Consider the following 17,399-nt stretch of genomic DNA (forward strand, 5'->3'; position numbering starts at 1 on the left):
CGTGATTGATGTTCAGTGAGCTCCAGCCTGGTTCATAGAGGATTGTTCAGCAATAAATTGGAGAAGAGCCTGTGCTCAGCTGTCACTGGCAGCAGCCAGGCTGGTTACAGCAGTGGGAGCATGGAGAGCAGAGGAGAACGGCTGAGTGTCAGTCTTAAGCTCTGGGAGAATTATCTCTACTCCATCCAGTGCTCAGCTCACAGTTTGCCATGTCCCCTGTGCTCACCAGCTCTGCAAACAGACGGAGATTGGCCCCTCAATGCGGTAGTTAAGATCTGGCTGTGCTTAAAACGGGGTCTAGCATGAGGCGTGGTTTAAGACCAACTACCTCTAAGTGTAGCATAGATCTGCTTGCTCGTTTGAAACATTAGTTTTACGCCTGGGGACTATTTTATTTATTTATTTATTTATTTATTTATCTATCTATTTATTAGCACCTCCCCACGCCTCGGACATTACACCTCTGGAGGTCTCAGCGCCTCTCACTGCCGGCCGCCCAGCCCGGACTCCCCGCACGAATCCCTCCGGCATCCCCCCACCATCCAAAGGCACGGCACACTGCTTGTATTTATTTTTTTTTATTATTCGTTCCGTGCTTTTCAAACCTTTGAGCGATCCGTGCCTCGCTGCAGCCTCGGCGAGCCCGCATCCCGTTCCTCGGCACTCGGCGCTGTCTCCGCTCCCCGCGGCCGCCGCGCTCCGCTCCCGCCCCGGGGCTGACCCTCGGCGGAGATGCGCTCCCGGGATTTTCCTCTCCCTGGGGGAAAAAGGGGCTGTTCTGCTCCGGGCACCTCTGTCAGCTGAAGGGGGCGGGAGCTGCAGCCTTGAAGTAGAAAAGGAAGAAGGAAAAGCAGCGGGGCGAGGATGAGCGGTGCCGGACAGCGGTGGGCGGTGGGCTGAGCCTCCCGGGCACCGCGGGCTCGGCGGGAGGAGGAGGAGGCAGGAGAGGATGCGGCGGGGCAGGGATGCTGCGGCTGAACACACATCTGCCTAAGGAGAGCAGCATCGGCCTCCGAGGGGGAGGAAGAAAGTGGGGGGAAGGCGGCGGAGCTCGCCCGGAGCCCGCGGAGCTCTGCCGAGGACTGCCCGCCTGACACCCCTGCAAAGTTTCCCGAGCCCGGTGACGAGAGGAGGAGGGATGTGAGATCCTTCTCCCCGCAGCGCACAGCTGGGCTTCCAGCCCCGGTTCTGCTGGGACTGGCCATGGCTTTGTCATCCCCGACTGAAGGGTGAAGGTGAGACCCAGGGCAGCCGCTCTCTCCATCCTCTTCCCTGGCTCCAGGCTCCAGCCCAGGTGAGTATCCTTCCCTTCCAGACGCCGAGGCTCTCTCTGGCCCTGCCAGAGTTTCCCAGCAGTTTGCACAGGAAAATAAAGTCTCGTGCTTCTCCTGGCAGCTAAATGTTTAGTGTCTGTATGTTTGTGAGCCTGCCTGTGTGTGGGGTGGCTGTAGCTGTCTGACTGCAATTTCAGTTTGCTGATCGCTGTCATTATTTTTCTGTGCCATCACACCTCTGGAAAGGGGACTCATCTGTGGTCTGTCAAATATTTTCACTGTACTGCTGCACTGAGACGGTGTGGAAGGATGACAGCTCAATTTCTCTCCACTACAACCTGGGAAGCATGCTTAGCTGTACATGCTGCTGGTGCTGCTGCTATGGCTTTAAACAATGTGCCTAAAATGCTGGCTGAATATCTCAGTATGCCCTTCAAGCTCTAGGAACTCTCAGAGAATTGGATGAAAGTCTGTCTTTGTGCCCCTGAGAGTACAGGGAGGGGTGGCTATTCCCCTGGAAGGAATCATTATAGCCTCTGGATTTCCATCATGCCAGCTTGAGTGTGTAGCTTTTATTTTTGCACAGCAGTGCTTGCAGTAGTGCATTTCAAGATGAAATATTGTTTGGAGAAAAACCTACACTCTAACTGATAAGAAAAGAACCTGTTTGAAACAAAGAGCCTGAAGAGAACTTTTTCCACTCCTGATGGAACAGAAGTTGGTCATTTTGATCAGAATAATTTGGCTGAAAAGTTGGTAATTTTTTAAGCCATTGATTTCACTGTAGTGAAAAGTAAAAGCTGCCAGATATCTTCAGGCAGGTCAGCAGTGGGAGCTGACCCACATCAGCCCATCTTTGTGGCTAAGAAGGGGATGGAGAAGCATCAGCCTGTGCTTTAGGAGATGACAGAAGAGAAAAGATGCTTCTGTTGTACATGACAGTCAGGATAAACATGGACTTTATTTTGTCATGGGGCCCTGTTAGGTAGAGGATAGTGTAAGGCATTCTGTGGCTTTGGTTTCTTTTGTGCTTTATCCTCCACTGCTCTGTTGGCTTTCTCAGCCCCATGTCATCTGGTGGTCTAACAGGCATCCCTCATGTAAAATCCCTGATGTTTCATATGGAGATCAAGACAAAAGCAGCCACTGATCTACTTTCTATGTGTTCCCAGTCCAAACATTTCTATGTGCTGTTAGTTACCCTGTGGTGTGTGTGCAGATCATGTTCTGGCCCTGCAATCATGCTTGACTTCCAAGATCTTCTGTCCCCAGTCTGATGGGAGAGGTTCCAGGCAGGAATCTCCAGTGAGTCCATTGTTTTCTGCTGGGAAAGGTCCATTACCCTATGTAGGTGCTGCAAGCAAAGATGAGGGGAAAGAAATTTTGCCTTGGACACAGCATGGCCAGAGCATTTCTGGTGCAGCTGCAGAGAGGGTGTGACAAGCTTAAGCCCCTGTGCTCAGGGATCTGTAACGAGAATTACCAGGCAGAGAAAATGAGCTATGAGGGACCATGCTGGGTGATATTTCTGCAGCCTCGACAGCAGCCAGAAACCACAGGGTCTCTTTGGAGTGGCTACAGGTGCCCACTGACAGATGGGATGGGCAACAGGTTGAAGCTCCTCTTGAAAATCTCAGGGGCAGCCAGACCTGTGGTGAAGCCTTGCCTAAGAGCAGAAGCAGCTGGAATGTTTAGTGTCCTGCTGGAGCCCAGCTGCCCGGCTCTTCCAGGAGGGAGAATTCCTTCAGACTGGAAGCAGGCGAGCTCTGAGAAGCCAGGAGGAAGAAAGCAGATGGAGTGAATCTGTGATGTTTTTTAACCATGAGAAGCCCCACAGTTCCCTGGGAGAATGTGAGGCAAACCAAGGAGAAGAGCCACACTGCGCTGTCTGCAGCCTCTGTGTGCTAAAGGTTTGGGCTGGCATCTGCAGGAGCTGGTCTGCAAACAGTGCAAAAATGTGTCTTTAACCAGAAGCTATCGTGCTGCTGGTCCAGGGCTGGTGAAAGAGGCAGAATCAGGGCACCAGCCCCATCAGCATGCCAGGGTTCCCAGGCAGGACACAAGGACACTGCTAGGTAAACATGGATGTGTGTTAGCCCGGATGATGGAGAAAATGCCTTTTCTCCCTCACACACTCTCAGTATCCTGAAAAATCTTTGCCTGCTGAGAGGCCTCTCCACAGCCAGGCATCCCCAGATGAGGAAGGATTTAATCCTGTGATGCACCTGTCCCTGTCAGCTCCAGCTGTCTCACTGAATAGGAACTCTGCTGAAAGTTGACTGCTGCACACATTCGGGTCTGAACAAAAGCCCAAGCCAAGGAAATGAGATATGACACCTGACAGAGCAGCAGAGAGCTTTGCCTCAGCTGGAGTTGCCAGAAAATTTTATAACCTAGGAAACATGTTGAAAATGCCCGGCTGATCCCACTGGTGTGTGATGGGTGATGGCTTATTATTTGTTGTTGCTTTTTGTTTGTTTGTTTTGTGGTTTTGTTAGTTTTGTGGTTTTGTTTGGTTTTGGGAGGTTTGTTTTGTTTTGTTTGTTTTGTTTTTTGTTTAATTCAGTGGCTACACAGTGTTGATAGCACAACAGAGATTCTTGGTTCTTGCCATAGAAACTGAGTGGTATCAGTTTTTTGCTGACAATACTTTTGAAAGGGATTTGACAGGAGAGGAGGGAAGAAGCTAGGGAGCTAGGCAGGAGAGGAAGGAAGAACAGACTGCTATTGTTTGCAATCCAGCTGGGAAGAGAAATGCTCTCCTGCCTGTAAAATCAAAGACATCACCAGCAAACTGCTGACAAATTGGCTTCTGGCAATTTGACTTCCCAGCAAGTATGGCAAACACAAATCCAGCTCTCATCACATCCAATAATCTCCTCCATGGAGAAGTTGCTACTGCCAGTTAGAGCTGTGTTACTGCCTTGGGTCCTAGACAGAACCCACACAGACTCTTTTTCAACTTCAGCATCTCAGTTTCCATGAGCCTCCATCCTGAAGCTGATACTGCTCATGCTCAAGCCTTATAGAATTTGGGTTTATGGCTGCCAAGGCAAACAAAATTCCCAGTCCTCTTCTGTGGGGTCTCCTGTGATCGCACCAAAGATGGTGAGATGCATGGTAGAAAGCATGGTCTAGCTGACAAAACACCACATTTGCCCCATTTTATTACAGAATTGTGTGACTGACAGGGTGTCATTCAGTTTCTGTGGATGGCTTTTGTATTACTCAGCATCCAAGTGTTACCTGCTCAAAGGATCCCCAGGGTTGCCTCTCTAGTCAGCTCAGCCTCCCAGAATAGACATTTTTGGGGATGTTCTGGATCATCTTCTGGGCCCTTTTATTCCCCACTGGCTGGAAAGGCAATCTGGACGACTCATTTCAATTACTGGAGAACTGAGACATGGAGCAAAGTGTCCCCTTTTCTGTCACAATTGTGGACCATTATCCATTCAAAAATACATCACCCTGGTACTGCAGCGAGGGATGTTCAGGGCAGTGCTGGATTCTGTCTCTTGGGCAGGTGTTGTGTGCGTGGTGACAACCCTGTGAGACCACTATGGCACAGGTTCTGGCCACGGCACGCTCGGATTCACTTGGGCAGCATCCACAGGGATAGCAAAGGACATGGAGCATGCTGGGCTCAGTGCTCCAGCTTGAGAGTGACCACATGTGGCCCCCACAGTCAGGGAGAGTTCAGCCTTGAAAGTGGGCTTGGATTTGTGCTTAGCTGCTGGCACCAGCAAGCCCAGAGGAGATGCTGGTCACCAGGAATGGTGGGGGAAAGGTGCTTTGGTTTATTGCTCTCACAGCTGCTTCTTCATTCCTTTCCAGGATTTCAAGGCAACAGGAGACTGGAAACCACCTTCTCAACACAGCATTTGCCCTGTGAGGACTGAGGTGACCTCCAAGACTCTTCCCAGCATGTTCAGTGAAAAGAGCAGTGCCTCTTTGACCCAAAAACCCACTCAAAAAAAGACCCGACCCCAGGGCCTCCCCTCCCCTGCTCTCTGCTGTGCCTGTGGACTCTGCATCATGCTAGCAGGGATCAACATCACCTTAGTGGGAGCATTTGCCTTTGGGACCTTCCTCCCTGTGAACAACCCTCCCATCATCATCGGACCCATCTTGCTGGTGGTGGCCTTCACGTTCTTCGGTGCCTGCTGCATCTGCAGCCGGAGGCCTCCAGCCCACGGGGCCCGGAAATCCAAACCAGGTTCCAACATTGGGCTGATCAAACCTGGCAACACAGCCTTTGAAATTGAAACCAGTGAGCACACGGTGCAGGACACCACCGCCGTCCAGCTGAGCCCCACAAACTCCCCCATCTCCTCCAAAAAGTCCACGCCGGTTCACGAGAACGCCAAGGCTTGCAAACTCTTCACCATGGAAGGCAATGGGCCAGTGGCCAAATACAGCACGGGGGGAGAGGCCATACAGCTCAACCTGCCCAGGGACCTGGCCACGTCCTAAACCCGGGCAAAGCTTTTGTCAGCAGCCAGCCAAATGCTGCAGTGGGAGGGCTGGAAATGTGCCCATGTGGGGAAGGTGCTTGTGAAAAGCCAGCAGACACTCAGGTCTCTCTGAACCACTTTAACGGAGGTGCATGCAGCAGCAGGAAAAAAAAAAAAATCCAGATTTTTGCTGAAACATGCCCATTATGCAGTTTTAAAAAGAAAACTGGTAATGATGCTGCTGTGAAAAGATGATCTCTGTTCCTGGAAATACGCTGCCATTTCTGGGGAGCAGATAGGAAGAAGGGAATGAATTAATTTGTCTGCTCTAATGTGGAAATGTGACAGTTGGAAGGAGAGACTATATGGGACTGACAAATGACAGCTCTTTCTTCTCAGAAGTGAAGCAATTCTTGGACATAAAAGAAGCAGGAATGCAGTAAATTACAGCTTGCTGCCACTCAGTCACAAGAAGATTTCTGCTGTTTTAGTGCCAGACTTTTTGGCAGTAGGGACAAAGCTATGTCTTTGCTACTGAAAAAGCAGTGTGAAACCATCTCTCCTGTGTCAAAAATTCTCGCCCCATCTTGCCCTCCTTCGAGTGATTTTACTGCCTATTCTAAGTGAAGGAACCACAAGGATCACAACCAGCACTGGTATTTTCCTCTCATGTTAATGAGCTTGAGCTGCAGCTCTGCTACTTTTCACAGTGTATTTCTTGGAAGAGCAGTCAGGCTGAATCCTTGGGGATAAGCTCCTGGGGTTACCAGAGACTAACAGGAGCCTGCAAGTTTAATTTTTGGGCCGTGATTATGTATTGAGTACTAGGCAACATTCTTCCCCTATTTTTGTGGAAGGCTGGCCTGGGACACGCCTTGAGGCAGGGGGTAGATAACTGTATGGACTTCAGAATAGCTGTGCTGGAAGATGGTGACTGCACCACCTTCCCTGAAGTGACTGTGAGATCCAGTGCCCAGGAGTGGATCCTTGCTGCAGGAAATGGGCTGCTCAGTGCGCCCATGGGCTTGCAAAGCAGTGGGATGAGTTTGCAGAAGAGAATTTATCAAGAGCTGTTCCAAGCAAAGACACCCCCTCTGCCTCAGAAAGACCCACATCTGATGGAATAATGCTGCAAAGGATTTGTGTTCTTCTCTGGGTGCCTCTGGCTGGGAACACGGTGCTGTGCTGAAGGGCTTTGCTCTGACTCCTGTGCACGTGTGGGATCTGGGACCAGTATGAGGAAGGACAAGCACTGCTAGGCAGGACTTGTATGTGCAGCAGCAAGAGAGTGGATTTGGAGTAGGAATGGCTGCTCAGGTCCTCTGTTTATGGTAACTCTATATTTGAAATGAGGTGTCTGGGACTTTGAGTGACAAGGAAATCATCTGGACCATAGCACATCACTTCAGTGGCCCAGATAGCCCAGAATCCAATATATGACAAGGCTGAGAGCAAGGTCTGGAGAGGGACATAAAGACAGGGGAAAACCAGGATGCTGCTTGCCAGAAGTGCTTTCCCAGCTTCCAATGTGCTATTGCTTAGGAGCTTCCTGAGCTGGAAGTGGTGTCTGTGTGTAGCAGCCCTGAATGGATTTCTCCCCCATGAAATAATCCATTTGCACCTTGACTGTCTCACAGTTCTCATCATTTGTGATCCTGCAACAGAGAGTTGCACACTTTGGCTTATTTTAATCCTGCATCCTACTACCTCCCTTTGATGGCTCAAATTTCCCAGGTTAGAAGGGTCAGCAAACAGCCCATGCCCTCACCATCACTCGGGTCTTCTGAGATGTGTTTTCCATGTCATGTTCCCTCCAGTAATCTCTCTCTTACAGTACTTCACATCTCTTGTAGCCATAGGAAGGAAACACTTCCCATTTAGCCCAGCACCAGCTGCTTGCTCGGCTGAGGACAACACAACCCTGAGGCTTTAGCCATCAGAACTGCATGTAGAGAGAGGTGGGAGGGCTGAAGGGGAAGTGCTGGAGGAGAGAGAGGGGTTGTGGCATGGCCAAGGCTCCCCTTGGCCACCAGGTACCTCTGTGTGGCCGGGCTGTGGGAGCCATGTGGGTGCTGTGCCAAGGACCATGTGTGGCCATGTGGGAGCTGCAGAGAAAGGCCATGGTGCTTGCAGAGGCCATGCAGAGGTGTCCTGGTTGCTCTGGGGAGCCCCTGGGCAGCTGATGGTCCCTGCATGAGCCCAGGTAGGTTGAGGTTGAATGGAAGTGATTAAGGTTAACCACAGAGTTGTAATGTGAGTCCTTGAGTCCTCCAGCAGTTCACTGCCTCCAACAGCTCCTTCTCCACTGAGGAATTACATCTTGATTTTAGCAGGGTGGGTCTGTACTGACTGGGAGGAGAAGAGGCAGATTTGGGAGAAGGGTGTTTGTGTAGGGCTGGGTAGATGAAGGTTCAAGTCTTTGGTACAACCTCCAGGTCCTGGGCAAGGCACTGATTTGTGCTGTGAGAGGGCAAGCACCTGCTCCCAGCTCCATGGAAAGCTGCTGTAAGGATGAGCATTGCCAAGGAGCAGGGCTGGTACTGGCACACCTGGATGAGGATGTTGCTCTGAGGTGGGTGGGTCTGCACGGGCTGATCCCTGTGTGATTCCCCTTGTGCTCATTTCCTCGGGGAGCTCTGCCCCAGCACTGCCTGCCCTCAGGAGTGCAGGAGCTGCTGTGCTGAGAAAAAGGCTCCCTCGAGTCTTGCCTGCCCGTGAGTGCTGTAGCAATTAAGCAGAACAGCTTGCTGGTGTAGGTTTGATTCCCAGCTTGCTGGCCTCACTAGCATACAACAGCTTGGAATTCTTTTAGAGACATTTTCCATGTGAATATGGTTACTGCAAGAGTTTTCTTTGAGCACTCGGAGCCAATTAGTAAAAATCAAGTGATAACCACACAATTCCTTTCTTTGTTCACTGAAGCCTTGAAAGCCAGGACTGGAGAGTATCCTGGAATCACTCCTTATCACAGCTGCCCTGTGAAATGCTACCAGAGGTGGATGATACAATGCCTGACCAAGAGATGACAACAGCAGAGATGGTGTCTGGGCAGGCAGAGGTGCAGGACCAGTGAGATGCTGATGCCCTGGTGTGGTGGGTGTGCCCAGCAAGCTGTGAGCCCAGCTGCCTGCCCAGCAAGGTGGCCGTGAGAACATCAGCTGCCTTCCTGCTCTTGCCTTCTTCTGTCTTTTGTGATTTCCACGTCTGTCTGTCTGCTCACCCCCATGATCAGCTGTGCCTGATGTTGTTGTGGATCTTGTGCCTCCTTGTGTAGTGGGAGATAAGGAGAGTTCCTAGTTCTCCAAGTCAGCATTTCTGGTGTGAGTCTTTTTTAAAAAATTGCTATTTCTGTGTGTGCAATGTGGAATTTGGAAAAGAGAGACACATTAAAATAATTGCACTCAGAAAGCATTTGGCCTGCCTGCTTTTTCATTCTAACAACCACCTTCTCCTTTATCCCCAGACTGTGTGTGCCTCAATCCTGTCTGTGTTCATTTTGCCTCGTTCTCCTCACTCTCCTGCTTGTTTTCCCAGACAGTGCAAGCAGCTGCAAGGAAGAAGTGTCCCTAAGAATTCACATTGCCTCTCAAATGCCACTTTTCCTTGGAGTCCTGGTTGCCTAACACTAGTCCCACTGCAGACTCCCACTACCATTGCTGTGACTAACACAGGAATAACCACATCCAGCCATTTTTGGCTGCAGGTGTGTGTTTAACCCCCATCTGGGTACCTGAACAGGCCAGATGTGAACTGTGGCCCCTGGGATCTCAGGGACAGGAGGAGCAGAGCTGTGGGCTGGGGTGGGTGAGGACTGTGGGCTGCTCTGATTCAGTGTCTCTGGACTGGATTATTTCAGCTGATCCTCCCCAGCCCTGGGTAGAGATGATATTTAATTTATGGTGCAGGGGAGGGAGCTGTATCTGTGTGTGCCTGTGTGTGTCTAGGATTGGTGCTGTCACCTTTCCGTGCTCGTTCTGGGCTTAGCCCAACATGGGCTCCTGGAGATGAGTCAAGGAGGGATGGCACAGTGAGAATAAAGAGGATTTGAGAGCCTTGCAAATTCACCTCGTCAAAGGGCTTCTCTCCCATGTGCAGCCAAATGATTTGAGATGAGAGGAAATCTCTCCATTCCAGGCAGCCTGGCTGGTTAAAGACCTGAGAAATTAGCTGGCTAAGAAGGCTCCACTGACAATGTGTGTAAAATGAAAACCTTTTTCCCTCAGAAAGGATTTTTTTGAAGCTCCCTGGAAAGGTTTTTCCTTTTTAAAAGTGAGGCCAGAGCAAAAAGCACAGCAGAGAGTTTGCTGAGCATCCACTGCCATCCTGCTGGACTTGCAGACTGTAGCATTCCTGCTACAGGAATTCCTGCTACAGCAGCTGCTCTGCACTAACCTGAGCTTCTTTCCATCTGGAAGAATAAACCAGAAACGTTCTATGAAATGTAATTAGCTTTTCTAATTTCCATCCCAAATTTATGTGTGGCTGGTTTATTTCCTTTTATCCTTGTATCAACAATGGTTTTTAACCAAGATACCTTTTAACCTCCTGGAAATGTTTATTCCTGAAAAATTTTAGGTTTGTTGCAGATCTCCTGGAGGTTTTCTTTCAATGGGCTGAGCTGACTGATTCCTTCCATCCTTCCCTCCTGTGAAATGCTCACTTTTACCCAGGAGCCCTTACTTCTCTCTGCCTTATTCCTCTGATTTTGGCTCAGGAGCTCCATGAATGCTCCTGAACAGCCATTCTTTTGCAGGACTCCCAAGTCCACAGTGAAGTACAAACCTCCCAGGTCTGTCTTGTGCAAGAAACTGGACGTTTTCCTTGGATAAGGAAAGGAAGAGGGGAAAAAAATCCCTGAAAGAGCAAAAACATCCATGAAAATGTGAGATTTCCATTTGCAGAGTCCCTCTGTTAAAAAAAAATAAAATGAGCTTTTATGTCATTAGTCTCCATTGAGTCCATGGCAAATGTGCTCAATTTAAATGTTGAAAGGCTGTTTTTCTCCAACTGTCAGATGTTGTCAGCTCGGCTGAGCTTTCAGCAGCCATGGAGAGACCCTCAGACACTGCCAGCACCCCCACTACAACATGCTCCAGGAGAGGTTTGAGAATTTTTTTAAAACTCCTGGATTTCAGACTCATGGCCCCAAGGAGCTCCTTGTTTGGGGTGGCCCTGCCACATGTCCCAGAGTGGTGTGAAGCCACAACAGATGTCCATCCTCTCCAGCAGCACAGCCTCTGAATGCATCAAGGATGTGAAGCAGCTCCCTGCTGCTCTCTCACACAGTTTGCTCTCACACACTTCCTAAGGAAGCCAGGAGCTTGACTTGTTTAATTTCAAAATTAATTAGAAGATCTTGGAGATTGACCCCTTGCAGTGGTGGCCAGTCTGGAGGTTTCTGCTGTCCCAGCTGCCCCCAGTGCTGACCCAGAGAGCTCCAGCAAGGAGGTGACCACAGCAAATCCCCCAGGCTGCAGAAGGCAGCTGGGCTGGTCAGCCAGGATTGCTCCACACAGGCTCCTTCCCATGGCTCTGTTCCATCTCTTTTACAAAGCCTGGGCAGAGAAGATTTTGCTGTTTCCACCAGCACAATCCTGCTACTCATCATCACGCTCAGCCTGTGTCTGCAGGACCTGCACACACTGACCTGGCGTGGAATCCTCGGAGCACAGACCTCCCCCAGCCTGGGAGGACAGATCATGCTTTTCAAGGCATTCACACACACAGAGTCCCCAGGAGCTTTTCCAGGGAGCCCAAAGTCATCTGGAAATTTTGATTTCTTGAAATTGGCCTGTCCTGAGAATACACTGGTTCTCATGATGCTTTTGCCAGGAAATAAACTTCCCAGGTTCCAGATGAAATTTCCGATCCAAACACTTGAGTATTGCTCTGTTACTCAATCCTCCAGGCATCCCTAAAAAAAGATCTTGCTGAACTCTGACTCCACATAAGGACCAAACTTCAAAGGCAGCTTTGGGACTACAGCTCCTTATCAGACCCCCTGTTTTCAATCAAATCCAAAAAGCCAGATTTCTCTGCAACAGTGCTTTTAATGAGCCATGCCTCTGAAGATCTGTGTACCCTCCCCAAACCATCTCAGTAGGTTTCTCCTGCTGAAATCTTCACTGGAGTTTCTCACATCCATCTGCTGTGGCAGAGAATACGACTTCATACATAGTGCTCTGGCCTGGTGCCAGATGGATATTTGATGAAGTTATAAAGTCAGACAGAAAAATGATTTATTTTGCTGGTATGTAGGCAGAAAAGATGCTTCTTTTGGAGACAAATCCCTCTCTGTTGTTACCTCAGCATGAGAAATCAGTATGATCTATAGTTCATCTTTTTATCTCCAGCTGAGCCAGGCAAACATGGTGCTAGCATTAGGAGCTGACCCTCCTTCCCCCATGGCAAGCAGCTGGTGCTTTATCCCCTTTGCTGTCTCCAGGTCTCTGCAGTCTGCATTTGGAGGCAGATTTAACATGTGGGAAGGACGTGCTGCTGGCAAACCCAGGGGGTCTGCCTTCTGCAGCTCACTCAGGGGTGGGCACATCAGTGCTGCCTGCACCCCAAAGCTGCTTGTGAAAATCAGCAGGCAGATTTGTTTTCTGGGAGCCTTTCACAGGGCCACGGAGTTCACTGGAGAAAAATAACCTTTATCTGGCAGCTACAGCTGCACCTGGGAGTGGCAGAGCTGCTTGCTCCAGAGAGGTAAGCCCAGGCAGCAGAGCACAGAAAGCTCCCTGAGGTTTCCTTTCCAGCTTCATTCCTCATGGTGGTCTACAAATGGCTTTGCTTTCTTATCCTTTGCCTGAAAATACCAACCTGCCCCAAAACTTTTGCTGTGTCCTTGCTGGAAAAATAGATTTTCATAGAGACAAATCTCTGGAAATCTCTCTGAATGTGGTCTGACACCATGTAGATGCCCAGCAGCCCCCTCCATGCCCCTGGTGTTTCACTGTGTGGGTGCCAGTAGGGCAGTCCCTGCTCTGGGAAGAGAGAAAGACAACATGCAAGAAAGGAAACTGGGGCACAGAGCTGAAAAGAGGGAGCTCAGTTTTTTCCAGGGAAAGAATAAAGCCACAGCTCTCAACATCTGTAACACCCCAGGGCAAGGACTTCCATGCCTTAATCCTGTGTTGTGTGGAGATCTACTTGCTCATGTATGCTGGCTTCCTTTGAATGAGAGGGAGGAAACACCTTCTCTTTTCCTGGTTAAACCTCAAAATACTCCCCTTGGGTGGGCCAGTTCAGACACCCAATAAATGCACATTGATTCCCCTTGTCCAGGGCAGCAATCTCTGAGGGTCAGAAACACAGAGACGGGTTTTCTCTGCAGGGAACTGAGGGATGAACTGACTGAATGATCCTGTTGGATGTTGTTTTCCTGACTTGATGCATTTCTCCGGCACAGGGCTGAATTTTTCAGCAGCTCTGGGCTACATATGTTTTCATAGAGCCTCATTAAATACATAGCTTCAGTTCTGAAAATCACATTTGTTCTAAATAAGGGCTGTCTGCTGGGAGAATTAATTCCTCTGACTTAAGTCACCTCCCTGGAAGATGCTGTTGTCTTCGATTTCATGGCTCGGATGATTACGCTTTTCCAACATGCAAAAATAACGAGATTAGGGAATTTGTGGCAATGAAGGCAAAGAGGAGAAACTGGCTAACAAAAAAGAAAGATAAATTGAATTTTCTTATTAAAAGAAAAGGAAATGCCTACTTCACAGAAACAATTTTGATTTGGGGAATAACAGTGGGGGAAACTCTTCTGAATCAAAGTCTCTTATTAAACCTCTCAGGTTTGTTGCTACATTAAAAAAGCTTTGTGATAATGCCCACAGAGCAAGGCTGTGGGTAACCTCTGTCCATGTGAAACAAGGAGGAAAACCCAGGACTGTGTTTTCCCTGAGGAAAGCTAACAGTGAGCCTGTGGGCTTCTGGCAGGGCGTGGTTGGTGAAGGGACATCCCAGGATTTAGGGGCAGTGGGGAGATGCCAGACCACACTTAAACTGAACTCGTCAGAGCCTGCTGATGGGAACAAAGTTGTCAGAGCAACTTTTTACCCAGAGAGATAGTGATAGAACAGGGTGGAAGTGGTTTTCAAAGTTCTTTTAAAACTAAAAGAGGAGATATTTAGATACTAAGAAGAAGTTCCTTACTCAGAAGGTGATGAGGAATAGGAACAGGTTGCTCAGGGAAGTTGTGGATGCCCCATCCATGGAAGTGCTCGAGGCCAGGCTGGATGGAATCCTGAGCAACCCAGTCTAGTGGGTGGCATCCCTGCCCAGGGCAGCAGGGTTGGAACTGGATGATGTTTACTGTCCCTTCCAGCCCAATAGATTCTGTGATTCTTTTCTGGTGGGGCTGATCTCTGCCTGTGCACACATGGCACAAGTGGGCACCCCACACTCCTACTGCCAAAACTCAAAGGAGCAGCCAGCTGATGTTCCTCTGAGATGCCAGGGATGGGAAGAAAACATCCCACCCTGGGAGGCACAACTGCTAAAGGGAAAGGCTCTTCTTTGGTGACACTGGGAACGCTTTAACACTCACAAAATCATTAGGTTTAATGTTTCTGTTATTTTGCTGTCAATTCTCCTAATGGTGCTCCAGCAGCATGGAGTTGAGTGAGTCATAGAAGTAATTATTAACTAGGCTATGGCACTGAAAAGGCATTCGAAGTTCAATTCAGCACCAGCCCCAGTCGATGTGCAGGGTGTACATTCATTAATGAGCAGGTGCTAAGTGCTGAGGAGAGAAAAGGAGAGAGCCCATTCCATACGAAATATTTTGCCTCATTATTCCCCACATGGAAAAAGGTAGCAGCAGGTGGAGGGAATAAATAGGAGTAAGGGTATACATCTTGATCCTCACATATTTAAGGACATTTGAAAGACAGGCACTCTGGGTTTTGCTCCATCAGTGCTCAGACTGATGTAGAGACTCAGAGGTGTTGGCATCTGTAGGTGCAAAGCATGGCAGGAAGCTGTTCCAGCAAAACTTGGGAGTCTGAGTGGAAATAAACAGGCAAAAGGGATATTTTGGAAGTGGGGAACTGTATGTGCCAGGAAGTGAAGTGATGTGACTAAGGTCACATGAGGATTTGGTGGCAGAGGAGAAAACACTGCTTAGTGCATCTTGTGACTCACCCAGCAGACTTCCCCTTTTCCTAGATGTGTTTTCTGCTGCAGGCACATGGTCACCCTTCCAGGCAGACCTGGAGCTTGGGGGACAGAAGTGCATGAACTCCTTCCCAGCCAACTCCTCTGCCCGAGGCTCAGTACCTGCAGGAAAATGGCAAAAGTTCACATCAACAGTGCCAGTCTAGCCTGGGGGGCTGGGTTTGTGACTTTTAATTCTGTTATATTTCCAGGTTCTGGAGAAAAGGTTTTGTTTCAGCTTGGAGAGCAGGGGCGATAAACCACATTTCTGAAGGTAGGAAGATGCTATCTGCTGAGATGAGCAGCAATTACAGACCCCGCAGATGTGTCATGGGTCTGGGCAGGGGACGACCCAAGGCACTTGGTTTGCATTTCATGAGCATGGATCAGTGTGAATAAAAGTGAAGAGTCACTCAGAGGAGGTGATGAGCTGTCTAGAGTGAGAACAGCAGTGATCTGTCTTCTTTTGTGCTGTGTGAACAGGGTGATGGGATAGGAACTTGCCTGTATCCAGCCACAGGCAGCTTCCTGAGGGACTGAGTCCATCCCCATGGCCACAGGATGAGGTGACCTGCTCGTGGGGCCTGTGGGAGCAGAGCTGTGGCAGACTATTGTAAATGCAAGTGAACCCAATGGGAAGAAATAACAATGTCTGAGTCAATTCAGAAGGCTGAATTATTTATTATAACTATGTTAAAATACATTAATATACTATATAAAGGAGGATATTAAAACTACATACTACTTTCTCTGACTGTAACACAACTCGTGACCCTCGCTGAGATGCAGCCCCAGGTGGGTTGGATTGGCCATCAGGCTCAAACAATCCTCACCAGAATCCAGTCAAGCACTCACTCCAGGTAAACAATTCTCCAAACACATTCCACATAGGAAAAACAAGGAGCAGAAATAGAAATTGTTTTCTCTTTCATTTCTCTCTGTGCACCTCTATGAAAAATCCTGAGAGGAAGAGAAATGTGCTTGCCACAGCAGACAGCACATGGCTAGGGCTGGACAGCCTTCTCCATGGCCTGGGGGATGCTGTGCATTCTACCACAGGGCTCCTGCACATCCCCTGGCACCCAGGGAGGACTTCAGAGCCTTCTTGCCCCTTGCAGCCCAGGGCTGGTGTCTGTCTGCCCCTGCACTGCAGCAGCTCAGCCTCTGACTTTGCTTTTGAGGTGGGTTCATGGTGATTCCAGCTCACATTCACAAATCTCTGATGCTGTCACAACTGAGGGAGCCTTGGGGGAAGGGGATCCACCAAAAGGATGGACTGAAGTGTTGAAATGGCTTTTTTGTTTTTCATTTGAGTGAGCCACAAAAATACCTCAAGTTCATTTGACTCTCATAGTTTCTTCATAATCTTCTAACCTTGCCTTTCCCCTCTGTGTCCAACATCCTAGACCAATGATACTCTTGCAGAAAAAATGCAGTGGAAACCAAGGACTCTCACAAATATATAAGAGTCAGGGAGTCAACATATTCTAATGAAACCTGCTTTGGTGATGAGTCCCAGACAAGCTCTGAGCAAGGTTTCACATTTCAGCTTCACGGGTTATTGGGACTGCTGTGATAACTCTGCTTCTAAATGAAAGCAAGCCTGTGTGGGCTCCTCAGATCGTTTCCATTCAGATGATGCCTCCAGCTGCCCCCAAAAGCCAAGTTCCACAGCAGCAAAAAGAGCTTTATAGCCTTGGCTCTAATTAACTCCCTACAGCAAGAGACACTTTGGCTGTAACGCACCAGTGGCTTTCAGATATGCCATTTATCAGCTCCCTAAATGCAATCAGAGCCACTTTGATCCAATTAGGCAGCAGCAGTACAGGATAGCACCGTGCAGCCTGTGTGCTGCAGCACTCGGGACAAGGAAATGCAATGCTGGAAGAATGCAACTTTCCCATCTGGGATGCAGTGGCATCACCCTTCCATGTCAATCCCTTTCTGTGCCTAAGGTGAAAGTCCTGAAGCAGCACTTCAGTGTCTGCCAGAGGCTGAGCCTGTAACTCTTGCATCTCCTGCAGACAAGCCTGTTTGTCTCTTCCAACCTGCAATGGTGTTGATGGTGCCAAGAAATTTCAAGGATCATCCAGATTCAACCCCCATCTATGGGCAGGGACACTTTCCCCTACACCAGGTTGCTCAAAGTCCAATTCAAGCTGGTCTTGGGCATTTTCCAGGATGTGGCAGCCACAACTTCTCTGGGCAACCAGTGCCAGTGCAACCAGTACCAAGCAATCTTGTCCCATCATTATCTGCCCACGTAAAAGGTCTCTCTTGCTCTATTTTGTAAGCTGTCTACAAATACTGGAAGGTTGCAATGAGGTCTCCCCAGAGCCTTCCCTTCTCCAGGCTGCACCATCCCACCTCTCAGTCTGTCTTCCCAGCAGAGGGGCTCCAGCCCTCTGAGCATCTTCATGGCCTCCTCTGGATTCACTCCAGCAGGTCCTGCTCCTTCTGACCTTGAGGATTTACCCTGGGGACAGTTTGTGAGCTGGGGAGGGTT

General features: G+C 49.2%; 1 protein-coding gene across 1 annotated transcript; it reads left to right on the forward strand.

The window, feature by feature from the left end:
• The first annotated feature begins 855 nt into the window (after window positions 1–855).
• Window positions 856–9,136, forward strand: TMEM275 (transmembrane protein 275). Its single transcript, XM_031505485.3, has 2 exons — window positions 856–1,294; window positions 5,109–9,136. The coding sequence occupies exon 2, from the start codon at window positions 5,199–5,201 to the stop codon at window positions 5,745–5,747; it is 549 nt and encodes a 182-aa protein (XP_031361345.1). The 5' UTR covers window positions 856–1,294; window positions 5,109–5,198; the 3' UTR covers window positions 5,748–9,136.
• The last annotated feature ends 8,263 nt before the right edge of the window (window positions 9,137–17,399 follow it).

This window comes from Lonchura striata, chromosome 8 (genome assembly GCF_050655825.1).
Source record: "Lonchura striata isolate lonStrDom1 chromosome 8, ASM5065582v1, whole genome shotgun sequence".
Lineage (NCBI taxonomy): Eukaryota > Metazoa > Chordata > Aves > Passeriformes > Estrildidae > Lonchura > Lonchura striata.

Excerpts from the sequence above, each read along its gene's own strand:
- TMEM275 (XM_031505485.3), top strand. The coding sequence starts at position 5,199 with ATGTTCAGTGAAAAGAGCAGTGCCTCTTTGACCCAAAAACCCACTCAA.